Source organism: Chanodichthys erythropterus, chromosome 7, assembly GCF_024489055.1.
Source record: "Chanodichthys erythropterus isolate Z2021 chromosome 7, ASM2448905v1, whole genome shotgun sequence".
In the NCBI taxonomy this organism is placed as follows: domain Eukaryota; kingdom Metazoa; phylum Chordata; class Actinopteri; order Cypriniformes; family Xenocyprididae; genus Chanodichthys; species Chanodichthys erythropterus.
In genome coordinates, this window is record NC_090227.1 from 8,937,833 (window position 1) to 8,950,386 (window position 12,554).

Sequence of the window (12,554 nt, forward strand, 5' to 3'; positions counted from 1 at the left end):
TATATGCTCCCTGATCTTGGTAGTAAATAATCCTCTGAGGTAGCCTGTAGAGAAACTGGTGTGAGGTCGATGGTCAGTACTCTGATTTAAATAGCGATGAGGTAGAGGCATTGGGAAGAGCTAGATCTGGCAGGCATGCCCTTGAAGCCTCTGGTCTTGCATCCTGAGGATGAGACAGAAAAACAAACAGAAAGGTATTGGTGCAGGTGCCATTCACTTAAAAAAAAGAGTTATAGTATGTAAAGTGTGTGTGTGTTCTTGTATACATGGTTGTATACAAGGACACAAATGTGTATAATGACATGGGTATTACAATGTAAACACGGTTTATGAGGACACACTAAATGTGCATTTGTTTTGCTCTTCCAGGGGCCGCTGCCAGGTCCCTGGGGGAGGTAGGACAGTAAAACTTACACAGATAGACTCTCTTCATCATGAACAACAAACTGTTGATTCACATTTATAACTGAATATTGTTTTCTTTTCCCCATTTTCTATATTTACATCATGCTTGTGTTATGTTTTGCTGATATTGTGAGACTCTGACTACAGTAACATAGGCACAGGATGGTGCACAATAAAAAGAATCACAGTATAAAAGACAACAATAGTTCATTATTGTCTCAAATGTCATTAATATGACTAAAAATGTTTATGTAAAAGAAGCATGGTAAGTAATTACAAAGTATTTTTTTTATTTTTTACAACATGAAATTAAACAAACTCATATGATGGTATAGTGCATTTTTATTTTCAAAACAATTAACAATTTATTATACAATACACCATGTAAAACATTTTATTGTAGACTATAAAATAGCATAAAGACAAACTGGATTCAATAGAAATAAAAAGGGACTTCAAAATTGCTATCATCATGCTGTTTATCAGGTCACAGCTGATAAAGCTACACAAGTGGTGAAATGTTTTGAGCACCACAGAATCAAATCAGTTGACTCCAATACTTTTATTAGATGACACATAAGCGGATGTAATATTATACTGGGAAATAATGATTCTTCCTTATCATAATGGTTTTCTTCCTCATAATTTGCTTTTTATGTCTCTAAAAAGGTTTCAGTTGTTATGTAACACCTTACCGTTAAAGTAAACTACACTTTCACAGCCACGAGCTGAAGTTCTAACATTTCATTTTCCCCTGTGAATCATATAACCTTAAATATTTATTACTCATGCAAGATTATTAATTATTTTGTACACAACCTACACTAAAAATTATTTTCATAATAAATTAATCTATTTATTTCTCGACAAATGAAGAGTTTGGTTTGTGATAAAGTATGAAAATGAGAAAATCAGACACAATTACACACAACCCAAAAAGATACATTGATAAAAGCTGTGAACAGTTAAAACCTCAAATAAAAAATACATGCTGGAACCATTAAATGTTTTTGCATGAAAATTATTAAAATTAATTTTCTGCCAATCAACTAATTGTACTGTTGAGAAGTTTCTTTTGCAACAAAATGTCATTTTATAAGCTCTCCATGTGCTGTCAAATGCATTTTTTTCTCTCAGAATTTATAAGTAAAATGTATAAGTAAAAAGTTGGATGAGAAGAAACAACTCATACCTCAAATCTCTTTAATTAATGCACTTAATTTCCACCACAGAATGGTTCTATAGGCATGCAAGCACACATTTCTATGTATGTGAAAGAAGAGGCAACACTTTTGGTTCCATTTATAAAGGTGATGAAAAGCAGATTTTATTACATTCTTAATATCCAGAGTTAAGGTCATTGTCCAGAACGATGAAAGGTGTCACAGTCTTGTGGATTACAGTCCGTCATCAGACATTTCACAGTCACTGTCGTACTCATCAGCTGAAGCACTGTACAAAAAGTTGATGTTGCCTTCTCCAGACAAAACTTGCAGGTAACAGTCTCTTGCTTGCACCTTCATTTCTCTGACTTTATGTTGCTTTCTGAGGATGATGCTCTGCCGACCTTTCAAACCCTCTTCACTTAGGCCACATGGTGAATCTTAAAAGAGGAACAAAATAACATTAAGCATGCCTTAGAAACTTTATAAACAGACATCATTGTTGTGTATATTTATTAGGGCTGCCCCAAACAGTCAACAAAATGTTAGTCAGTCAGAATAACCATAGTTTTTCCTGCATACAACACAACCAAACAAAGCCACAGGACTTGGTAACAATCAGACAGTCACGAACAGATATTATGGATTACACGGCTGGTCCTCATGTTCACTAGATAGTAAATGTCATGAAGGAAATTCAAAGTTTGAGCATTGCGAGGGCATCAAGGACAAGAAAGCAACATTCTCTACTTTCAGCTACCAGTTGGAGTGAGATTCAGGCCAAGTGTAATGACTTATAGAGCTAAAAGCCACTTATCGTTAAATAAAATGTTTTCATTACTAGGCTACTTACTTCAATGATTAGAGAGGACATGTCCTATATGTAGTTATGGGAATATGTACTTTAGTAGATTTTAGTTAACAGATCGCTCTTACTACCTGTATAATAAAAATATTACGATAGTTGTGATGGAGTGCAGGGAAATCTAAGGTCAGAGCAACCCTAATGTTTATGCCATTTCTTACAAATACATACTTCTCATTGTTATCAGCACGAGTTGAAAGAGATTTCCAGTGGTGGTCCATCTCTGCCACAAGAATCTTCAGCTCTTCCTCAAGTCTTCTTACTGACATGATGATGTCAAACGCTCTTCTTTTTGTCCTTAGATCGACAGAGTCTGGAATGCATTTATGAGAAAGACTTAAGTCATTTGTATCAAACATCAACCTTTAAAGAATCACAGAAAAAGTCACAGAATGACAATTGAAGCATTGAGGGTTATGTGTCATAATGTATGTATCAGATTTGTCAGAAGCGGTCAACAGACTAGTGTACACACCATTGTGTGGTAGCTGCCATGGCCAAGCTGTCTCACCAGACAGAATGGTTTCCATGCAAAGACTTTCTGTGCTTGGAACCATTCTGTTGTATTTCTCCACAACAGATGTCAGGATCCCCTTCTCCTCCCTGATTTTGCGGCGGATTCTGGCACGACCTTTGTTCCCATCGGTGTCTTTATAGAGACGCTGGGAACGTCTCTTGATACTCGCTACCAGGACCTCAATTCTGCTGGCCAAGCCATCAGCATCATTTGTGGTTGTTACTGTTGCTGCTGAGAAGAAATAGGTAGTTTGCAGTTTAAATTAAAATAAAAGTAACAATTACAATTATTTGTGCACTGTAAAACCAAACAGTGAAATTAATTAAATGAAATGTGTTTGTTTCACTCAAATAATAATGGAAGTTCTATGTATTTATTAGGAAAAAAGTTTTGTGAACTCAAAATTTCATTTTAGTAAGCATAACATAATATGATTTAGTTTAATTGCAGCAGATTTCTAATTCCCAGTATGCTTTGTGTCAGACATTATAAATAAATGTTAAAATTAAGTGTTATTTTGTGTGTTTTTGCAGATTATCATAGGTTATTCTTTAATATTGTTTGATGTTGTGATTTACAGGAGGTTCTGTTATGTTAGTTTTGTAGGGTTATACCACTGTGTTGAAGAGTAGAGCATGTGTTTTGGTTGAGGATTGGCTGCTAAACATTTTAAACCACATGTACTGTATGTTGTTTGATTATATACATATAATGACAGTCTCTTTGATAGTTATATTAGCATGTGTTATTTGCTATCAAACATTTAACCAAGATCTGAAAGTGATATTTATGTAAATGAGCTGTTTGTAATTAACACTATGATGAGTGGGGTGAGGCTGAGAACTGTGGGAGCGAATGGATGTCGGTGATTCTGAACTTTAAAAATGAGTTTACTTAAATGTTTTGAGTATTCTGAGCTTGAGGTTTAACAGTAATCATTTCCTCACCGTCTGCCCACTCCTTTACATCACTGACCCAGTCTTCCAATTGGCTCTCTGTCACTGCCAATTGGGCTTTCATGGACTCTAGGTTTCGTAACTGGCTTTGCAGAGCTTTTCTGGCCTACAATGACAAGCAATCACAGAACCAAGAAACAAGAAACAAATGTTCAATGCACAGCTTCATACACTGCAAACACACAATACTGACCATCTAAAACAAATTCTACTGATGTCATTACCTTCTGATATCGGCGAGACAGTGAAATTGCCAAATTTCTGAACTTTTGCTGATTCCAGCGCATGGGAGTCAGCATGTCTGTGCGTCCTGCAAACACAGAAAATATGATGTTACCATATTGTAAAAAAGGCCACACTCAGGTTATATTCATGTGCCTTAGTTCCCCTTGTAATACACTAGAGTTGACTCACACGCAGCATCCATTCAGCAAGCCGATCAGCGGTCCCGCCCACTGAGCTGAGTCATACCGATCGGGAAAGCGGACAGATGCTAGCTGTACTGTAGCAATTTATATCTTTGATAAAGTTGTGTGCGTACCTATAAAGTGAGTAACAGTCTGTTTATATTTTGTTTCTATATTGTTTGTGCATGTTGAACTGCCCCCAGTGTTTATAAGTTTATGAATGTGAGTGACAAAGACGAACTAGCGTGTAAAGATGTTCGTATGTATATTTGCATACTAGTTTCCTCACATATATCACTATTATGTTTATAAGACAAATTCTATGTGCCATTTGATCATTATATGGTTTATTTAATATATATATTTAATATATATCGCTCAATTCTGAGAGTTAGAGCACTCTTTTGGTGCATACGCAGTAATAATTTAGACAGAGCGGCTCCATCTTTGTCCTCGCGCTGAGGTGTCGAATTTCAACTACTCAATATTAGTCATTTCTAGTAGCGCAACTTTCAATATAATGGCACATTTGTTATCTTATTTGATTGTTTAATTACTGTATTTAGTGTATTCTTTGTGCAGAAATTGTACTGTTATTATATTTATTGTGACCACTGTTATTTGTTATTGTTATTTGTACTTATATATTTTCCTTATATCTTTATCTTGTAGAAAACCACACACACATACATGCAAACCAGCCAATAAATGTGGTGACAATAAATGGGTTATTCCCGCATACCTGAACATCTGTCAGAAAGTCTCTTACCGGACGTTCCGTAGTGGATTTGTTATCAACCGGCAAATTCACATAAACCAAGAAAAGCTACCAGTAGCCACTCAGTTTTACATGGTCCTTCGAGCCGGAGGGTCAAATTTACTACGGAAAGATGTCACAGCATGAAGAGGATGAGCCGGTCGTGCGTGTCAGGAGGAAGACAGCCCTCCCTGCACGATATGAAGAGTATGACCTCGGCGGCTTCACTCTCCCAAGGCTGTTTCCTGAACCCATGTCACCACATTCTCAGTTTCATCCGACAGTGCTTCCCAGCCCAGAACCAGAGGATGGTGCAGCTGGTATCACTCCACCGCTACTGCGCAAAGAGCCTGAAAGCCCTCAACAGTGGTCTGATGATGAACCATGGGGCTCCGAAACCAGTATTCTCAAGCGTGAGAATAGGGATCTACGACTTGCCCATGACAACCTGCTACAGACCCTGCAGACGATGCAGCAAGAGAGGGACACGTTTCAACAGGCTACAGACCAGTATTCACATGAACTTTCTCAGCTGAAACAACAAATGCAGCAGCTACAGATCCAAATGGAGCAGCGACAACCTGCAGCACAGTCTCCACCTGCCACCCCGATACGACCTGTACCTGCACCACGCAGTTTTCTGAAAACACGACACAGTGATAAGAGCTTTGTACCAGTGTCAGCCCCACGATTCAGGTCTGTTGATCAGCTTGAGCACAGTTCTGAGGCTGTCATAGCTCCAGTAGCTGTCCCCAGAACAAAGCCGCACTCCCCCTACCAAGCGTCACACTCCGAACAGTCAAGGGAGGAAAGAACCTATTACTCTAGAACTGAGACGCCTTACAGACAGAGTCGTTATGCATTATGCGAACCAGAGACCACAGGCCCTCCACCATTTGAATTTGAGCCCTCACCTGCCATACAGAGCATCCAGCCCAGTTCCTCCTGAGCTAGAGCAAATGTACAGAGGTCCGACTCCCACAATTCCAGACTTCTTACATCCAAACCCTAGGGAATTCTCACGACTCAAGATAGCTCTGGAGAACATTCTGCCAGCTACAGCCACAGAGAGATTCAAATTTCAAATACTCACTGATCATCTCAAACTAGAGGAGGCCCTGCTCATTGCTGATTCATACAGTCATTCACAACAACCTTTCACAAAGACTATGGCAGCACTGGATCAGCAATACGGACAGCCTCATCAGCTCGCGTTGCAACGCATAGCAGAGCTCATGGAAGGTCCAAACATAGCAAGTGGGGACATTAAAGCTTTCCGACTCTTCGCCCTCAAGGTTCGTTCACTCGTTGGCATGCTAGAGCAACTAGGAAGAAATGGCACATATGAGCTGCAGTGTGGCTCCCATGTCTCCCGGCTCCTAGGGAAGCTGCCGCACGACCTCAGGTCAAGTTTCAGGCGTTTTGCACATCCTCACCAAGTGCCAATCCCTACCCTTCTTGATTTGTCAGAGTGGCTAGAGTATGAAATTCAAGTGCAGGAGGACACCTCAAGGTTTGTAGGAGCCAGTCGTCGTGGATATCCAGCACGAATACGAGAGGTAAACAGAGACTCTAAGCCATCGACTAGAAGTGCCACCATTCTGCTTGGCACAGAGAAAGCGCCTCCACCTACAAAGATGACACCTACGGCCAGCAAACCTGCTTTAACCCCTTACTGCCCTTACTGTGACCACCACAAACACTCCCTCAACAATTGCAACAACTTCAAGCAGCTCACCGTTGACCAGAAACGAAACTGGATCAAAGACTGCAACAGATGCTGCCGCTGTGGGAGGAATCATCAAGTTTCAGAGTGCAATCTGAGAATGCGCTGCAAACAGTGTAATAGCCGTCACCTTCTGGTCCTTCATGATATCAATCTCAAGAGTGCAGACATTCCAAAGATTACCCCAAATGAAGGTACTTCAGCTAATGCCTGCCTCCTCAACACGATGAACGAGATACTTCTCATTCGTAAGCCTCCTGCCAGCCGAAAGGTTCTTCTGAAAATCGTCAAGGTCATTCTCCGAAACGGGGCACATAAGATGAAAGCTTATGCCATCCTGGATGATGGATCGGAGAGGACCATCCTTCTGCACAATGCTGCCCAACAGCTGGGGCTAAAAGGTCAGCCAGAAGATCTTCCACTTCGCACAGTTAGGCAGGAATTACAGATGCTGACCGGTGCAGCAGTGTCATTTCACATCTCCCCCCTGTCTCAGCCCAGCAAACTGTATCACATAAAGGGTGCATTCACAGCCCAGCAGTTAAGTCTTTCTGAACACACACACCCAGTTAAGACTTTGAGGGAGAAATACCACCACCTCAGAGGGCTTCCTTTGAGCCATTTAGAGGCAGTTCGCCCTGTCCTGCTCATCGGATCAGACTACCCCCATCTCATTACGGCAGTGGAGCCAATCCGCCTAGGCCCCCCAGGGGGACCAGCAGCCATTAAGACTCGTCTTGGCTGGACTTTGCAGGGCCCTGTGCAACACCTGCAACATGAGGTCACTGAACAACAGTGTCTTTTCACCTCAGTAGCACCAGAAACTGATCTTCTCAGACAAGTGGAGAGACTTTGGCAGATGGACGTGCTTCCCTGGCAAAGTGAAAAGATGAGCACAAGATCCAGACAAGACCAGGAAGCAGTGAAAATTCTGGAGAACAAGACAGTGAGAGTAGAGGTGGATGGCGTCAAGCGCTATGCAACCCCACTTTTGCGCGTTAAGAACATGCCAGACCTCAAAGCCCCCCAAAATGCTGTTCTCCCTCATCTGCGAGCCACAGAGAGAAGGTTGATCAAAGATCCAGAGCAAGCAGCTGCTTACACTGCAGAGATCCAGAAACTAGAACGGGCAGGTTATGCAGTCAAGGTGGAACTAAATGCTGAAACATGCCCAACTAACTCCTGGTACATTCCCCATCACCTGGTCCAACACAACGGGAAGAACAGGGTTGTGTTTAATTGCTCGTTTCAATATCAGGGTCAAAACTTGAATGAGCTCTTGCTCCCTGGTCCAGTGTTAGGCCCATCTCTTCTTGCAGTGCTACTCAGGTTCAGAGAGCATTCCGTTGCTGTCAGCAGTGATATCCGGGGGATGTTCCACCAGATCAGATTGCTTCCCGAAGACAGGCCGCTTCTGCGTTTCCTCTGGAGGGACCTAAAGACACAGGATCCGCCCAATGTTTATGAATGGCAGGTTCTCCCCTTCGGCACCACATGCAGCCCTTGCTGTGCAATCTTTGCATTGCAAAAACATGTCCTGGACCATAGCCAACCTGGGGAAGACGTCCGCCATTGTGTCCTGAATTCTTTTTACGTAGATAACTGTCTGCAGAGCTTCACCACAGTGGAAGCAGCCAAGAGTCTTGTTGACAAACTCCGGAGCTTATTGGCAGAAGGAGGTTTCGACCTGAGGCAGTGGTCCAGCAACCAGCTCTCCACCATAAGCCATTTACCTCCTGAGGCCAGATCAGATGGCACTGAACTTTGGATTTCACAAGGGCAAAGCAACACCCAAGAATCTACCCTGGGGCTCCTCTGGAATCACCAAACGGACACGCTTTCCTATAAGTACCGTCCCATACAAAACACTGAGACTACCATGCGCAGCATTTACAAAACTGTGGCAAGCCAGTATGACCCACTGGGCTATCTCATTCCCTTCACTACCAGGGCCAAGCTGATAGTGCAGCGCCTTTGGGATAAGAAAAGAGACTGGGATGACCCGCACTTACCTGCAGATCTTTTACAGACCTGGACAGAGTGGGTGGAGGAGCTGCCTGCCCTACAACACATTGTCTTTCCAAGGTGTTACACCAGTCCAATCAGAGACACAGATATGAGTCAGCGAGAGGTACACATCTTCTGTGATGCCTCTGAGCGTGCTTATGGCTCAGTCGCTTACCTCCGCACAGAAGGTCAAAGTGGAGAGGTAGAGGTGGCCTTCCTCACAGCCAGATCGCGAGTGGCACCCAAAAAACAGCAATCGATCCCTCGTCTTGAACTCTGTGCTGCACTGACTGGGGCACAGCTCGCTAAAGTAGTCAGAACAGAACTGAACCTTCCCATACATCAACTCACCCTGTGGACTGACTCCACCACAGTCCTCACTTGGCTGCATTCAGACTCTTGCCGATTTAAAGTGTTTGTCGGAACCAGAGTCGCTGAGATCCAGGACATTACAGACCAGCACACATGGCGCTATGTTCCATCAACTCAAAACCCAGCAGACGATATAACCCGGGGGAAAATCCTATGTAAGCTGGGACCAGACAGCCATTGGTACCAAGGGCCATCCTTCCTCAAAGATCCTCCAAATCTGTGGCCGGAAATCCCACATCCTGTGGCTGCAGATGAAGACAAGCTTCGGAAAACAGTTCCCTGCCTCCTTACCTGCTTCACAGTCAGTTTGTCATTCCCTGACATCAGCCAGTATAAGACTTTTGAAGAGCTACTGGAGTCCAGGGCCTGTCATGGGGCGGCAGGTAATAGTCTGACAGCTGATGACTACAAAACAGCTGAAATCAGTGTTCTACAGCAAGCTCAGGAGGAGTGCTTCCCTTCGGAACTGGAGCAGTTAAAGGCGGGAAAATCACTTCCCAGAAACAGTCGGCTAAAGACACTGGCCCCTGAACTGGACAACGAGACTCAACTAATCAGAGTGGGAGGTCGCCTACGCCATAGCCCTTTTCTAGATCCTGATTCCGTGCACCCCATTGTCCTAGACCCAAAACACCCGGTCTCTAAACTGCTCATACACAGTTATGACACTAAGCTCCATCATCCAGGCCCTGAAAGAGTCTTTGCCGAGCTTCGGCGTAAATATTGGATTCTTCGAGGCAGAGAGGCCATCAAACGGTGTCAGAGTGCTTGTGTGGACTGCCAGAAGTGGAGAAGAAACCCTGAGGTACCAAAAATGGCAGATCTTCCTCCAGCCAGATTACGTTTATTCAAGCCCGCCTTCTATTCAACAGGAATGGATTGCTTCGGTCCATATACTGTTAAAATAGGCCGCAGAAATGAGAAGAAATGGGGCATCCTGTTCAAATGTCCAACTACCCGCGCAGTTTACATTGACGTCCTTTATAGTCTCGACTCTGATTCATTCCTCATGGCTCTCAGGCGATTCATTGCTAGACGAGGAAAGCCATTCGAGCTATTATCAGATCAAGGGACCAACTTCAAAGGAGGGGAGAGAGAACTGAAAGAAGCATACACAGCTATCGTCCCAGAACTGCAACAGCAGCTGGCAAGCCAGCAAATACAATTCCACTTCAATCCCCCTAATTCTCCACACTTTGGTGGCATCTGGGAAAGAGAGATTCGCTCCCTAAAACAGGCCTTGATGACAACACTTGGTGCACAGTCTGTCACCTTTGAAGTACTGTACACTGTGCTGGTGGAGATCGAAGGGATCTTAAATTCTAAGCCACTGGGCTACACTTCCTCTGACATTTCCGATCTGGACCCCATCACACCAAGCTCCCTTCTCATGGGGCGGCCAGATTCATCACTTCCTCCTGTGATATATCCAGAATCTGAACTGATCAGTCGACGCAGATGGCGCCACAGCCAAGTCCTTGCCGACCAATTCTGGAAGCGCTTCCTCAGGTTCTACCTTCCCAGCCTTCAAACCCGCCAGAAGTGGCAAGATGAGAAATCTGATCTCCAGGTTGGCACCATCGTCCTGATCGTCGACACGCAGCTGCCCAGGGCATTCTGGCCAGTGGGCCAGGTGTCGAAGGTATTCCCTGGACTAGACAGCAGAGTAAGAACAGCTGAAATTAAGGTGGGAAAGAAACTGTACACACGCCCAGTCGCACGCCTCATTCGATTGCCTGCCATACCAGATTAAAGCTACTTAAAATGGTATAGTTTATAGGCCTTTTTGTTACTGTACATATTTCCTTCTGGAAATCTGGGGGCGGCTGTAAAAAAGGCCACACTCAGGTTATATTCATGTGCCTTAGTTCCCCTTGTAATACACTAGAGTTGACTCACACGCAGCATCCATTCAGCAAGCCAATCAGCGCTGTGCACAGGACGTGCAGATCAGCGGTCCCGCCCACTGAGCTGAGTCATACCGATCGGGAAAGCGGACAGATGCTAGCTGTACTGTAGCAATTTATATCTTTGATAAAGTTGTGTGCGTACCTATAAAGTGAGTAACAGTCTGTTTATATTTTGTTTCTATATTGTTTGTGCATGTTGAACTGCCCCCAGTGTTTATAAGTTTATGAATGTGAGTGACAAAGACGAACTAGCGTGTAAAGATGTTCGTATGTATATTTGCATACTAGTTTCCTCACATATATCACTATTATGTTTATAAGACAAATTCTATGTGCCATTTGATCATTATATGGTTTATTTAATATATATATTTAATATATATCGCTCAATTCTGAGAGTTAGAGCACTCTTTTGGTGCATACGCAGTAATAATTTAGACAGAGCGGCTCCATCTTTGTCCTCGCGCTGAGGTGTCGAATTTCAACTACTCAATATTAGTCATTTCTAGTAGCGCAACTTTCAATATAATGGCACATTTGTTTTCTTATTTGATTGTTTAATTACTGTATTTAGTGTATTCTTTGTGCAGAAATTGTACTGTTATTATATTTATTGTGACCACTGTTATTTGTTATTGTTATTTGTACTTATATATTTTCCTTATATCTTTATCTTGTAGAAAACCACACACACATACATGCAAACCAGCCAATAAATGTGGTGACAATAAATGGGTTATTCCCGCATACCTGAACATCTGTCAGAAAGTCTCTTACCGGACGTTCCGTAGTGGATTTGTTATCAACCGGCAAATTCACATAAACCAAGAAAAGCTACCAGTAGCCACTCAGTTTTACACATATAATGTATAAAATATGATGTTATTATGTCATTATGTAACTAGAGCAGTATGTGGTCATCTTACCTGCTTTTGACATATGTTTTGTCGTCACTGCAATCCTGGAGAGGAAGGCATTGCACTGTTCCACCTCCTCCCCTAGTGTTAGTCCAGCCCCATCCTGATACGCCCCACTCCATTTCACCTGAGTAAGAAAACATAAATAAACAAAGAACCAGATGTTTGCAGATGTTTGGTTTAAGATAATGTGGTTCTGTCACATAGTAACATTTTCTTACCTCGCATTTAAAATCATGTGCTTTGGCATGAAATACCGAAAGGAATGGCCTCATGTTCAGGAGGTGCTGGAGCTCTGGGCAGCTTTTTGCAACTCTTTGCAGGTAGGGCCAATATTTGCAGGTCACATCCATACAAAAAAAAGTGACTTGCCTACTGGCCAGCTTTTCTTGAAGGTACAGGGGATAGGCAAAAATTTCACCCCTGTACATATTTAAAGCACAGAGCAGCACTCCGTGCCGACAAACCGCAAGCTCCAATCCCTCTTCGTCTACCTTGCTGGCAGATCTTTGGGAGGTCTCTCTGGCTGCTGACCACTCGCCTCCACAAACA

At 43.0% G+C, this 12,554-nt stretch overlaps 1 protein-coding gene across 1 annotated transcript; it reads right to left on the reverse strand.

Moving 5' to 3' along the window:
• Nucleotides 1-120: 120 nt before the first annotated feature.
• LOC137023551 (uncharacterized) lies at nucleotides 121-4,375 on the reverse strand. The gene is made up of 7 exons (XM_067390754.1): nucleotides 4,363-4,375; nucleotides 4,131-4,216; nucleotides 3,898-4,012; nucleotides 2,909-3,181; nucleotides 2,605-2,746; nucleotides 1,807-1,989; nucleotides 121-163 (listed from the first exon to the last, which is right to left on the reverse strand). The coding sequence occupies exons 1-7, from the start codon at nucleotides 4,373-4,375 to the stop codon at nucleotides 121-123; spliced, it is 855 nt and encodes a 284-aa protein (XP_067246855.1).
• Between the last annotated feature and the right edge of the window lie 8,179 nt (nucleotides 4,376-12,554).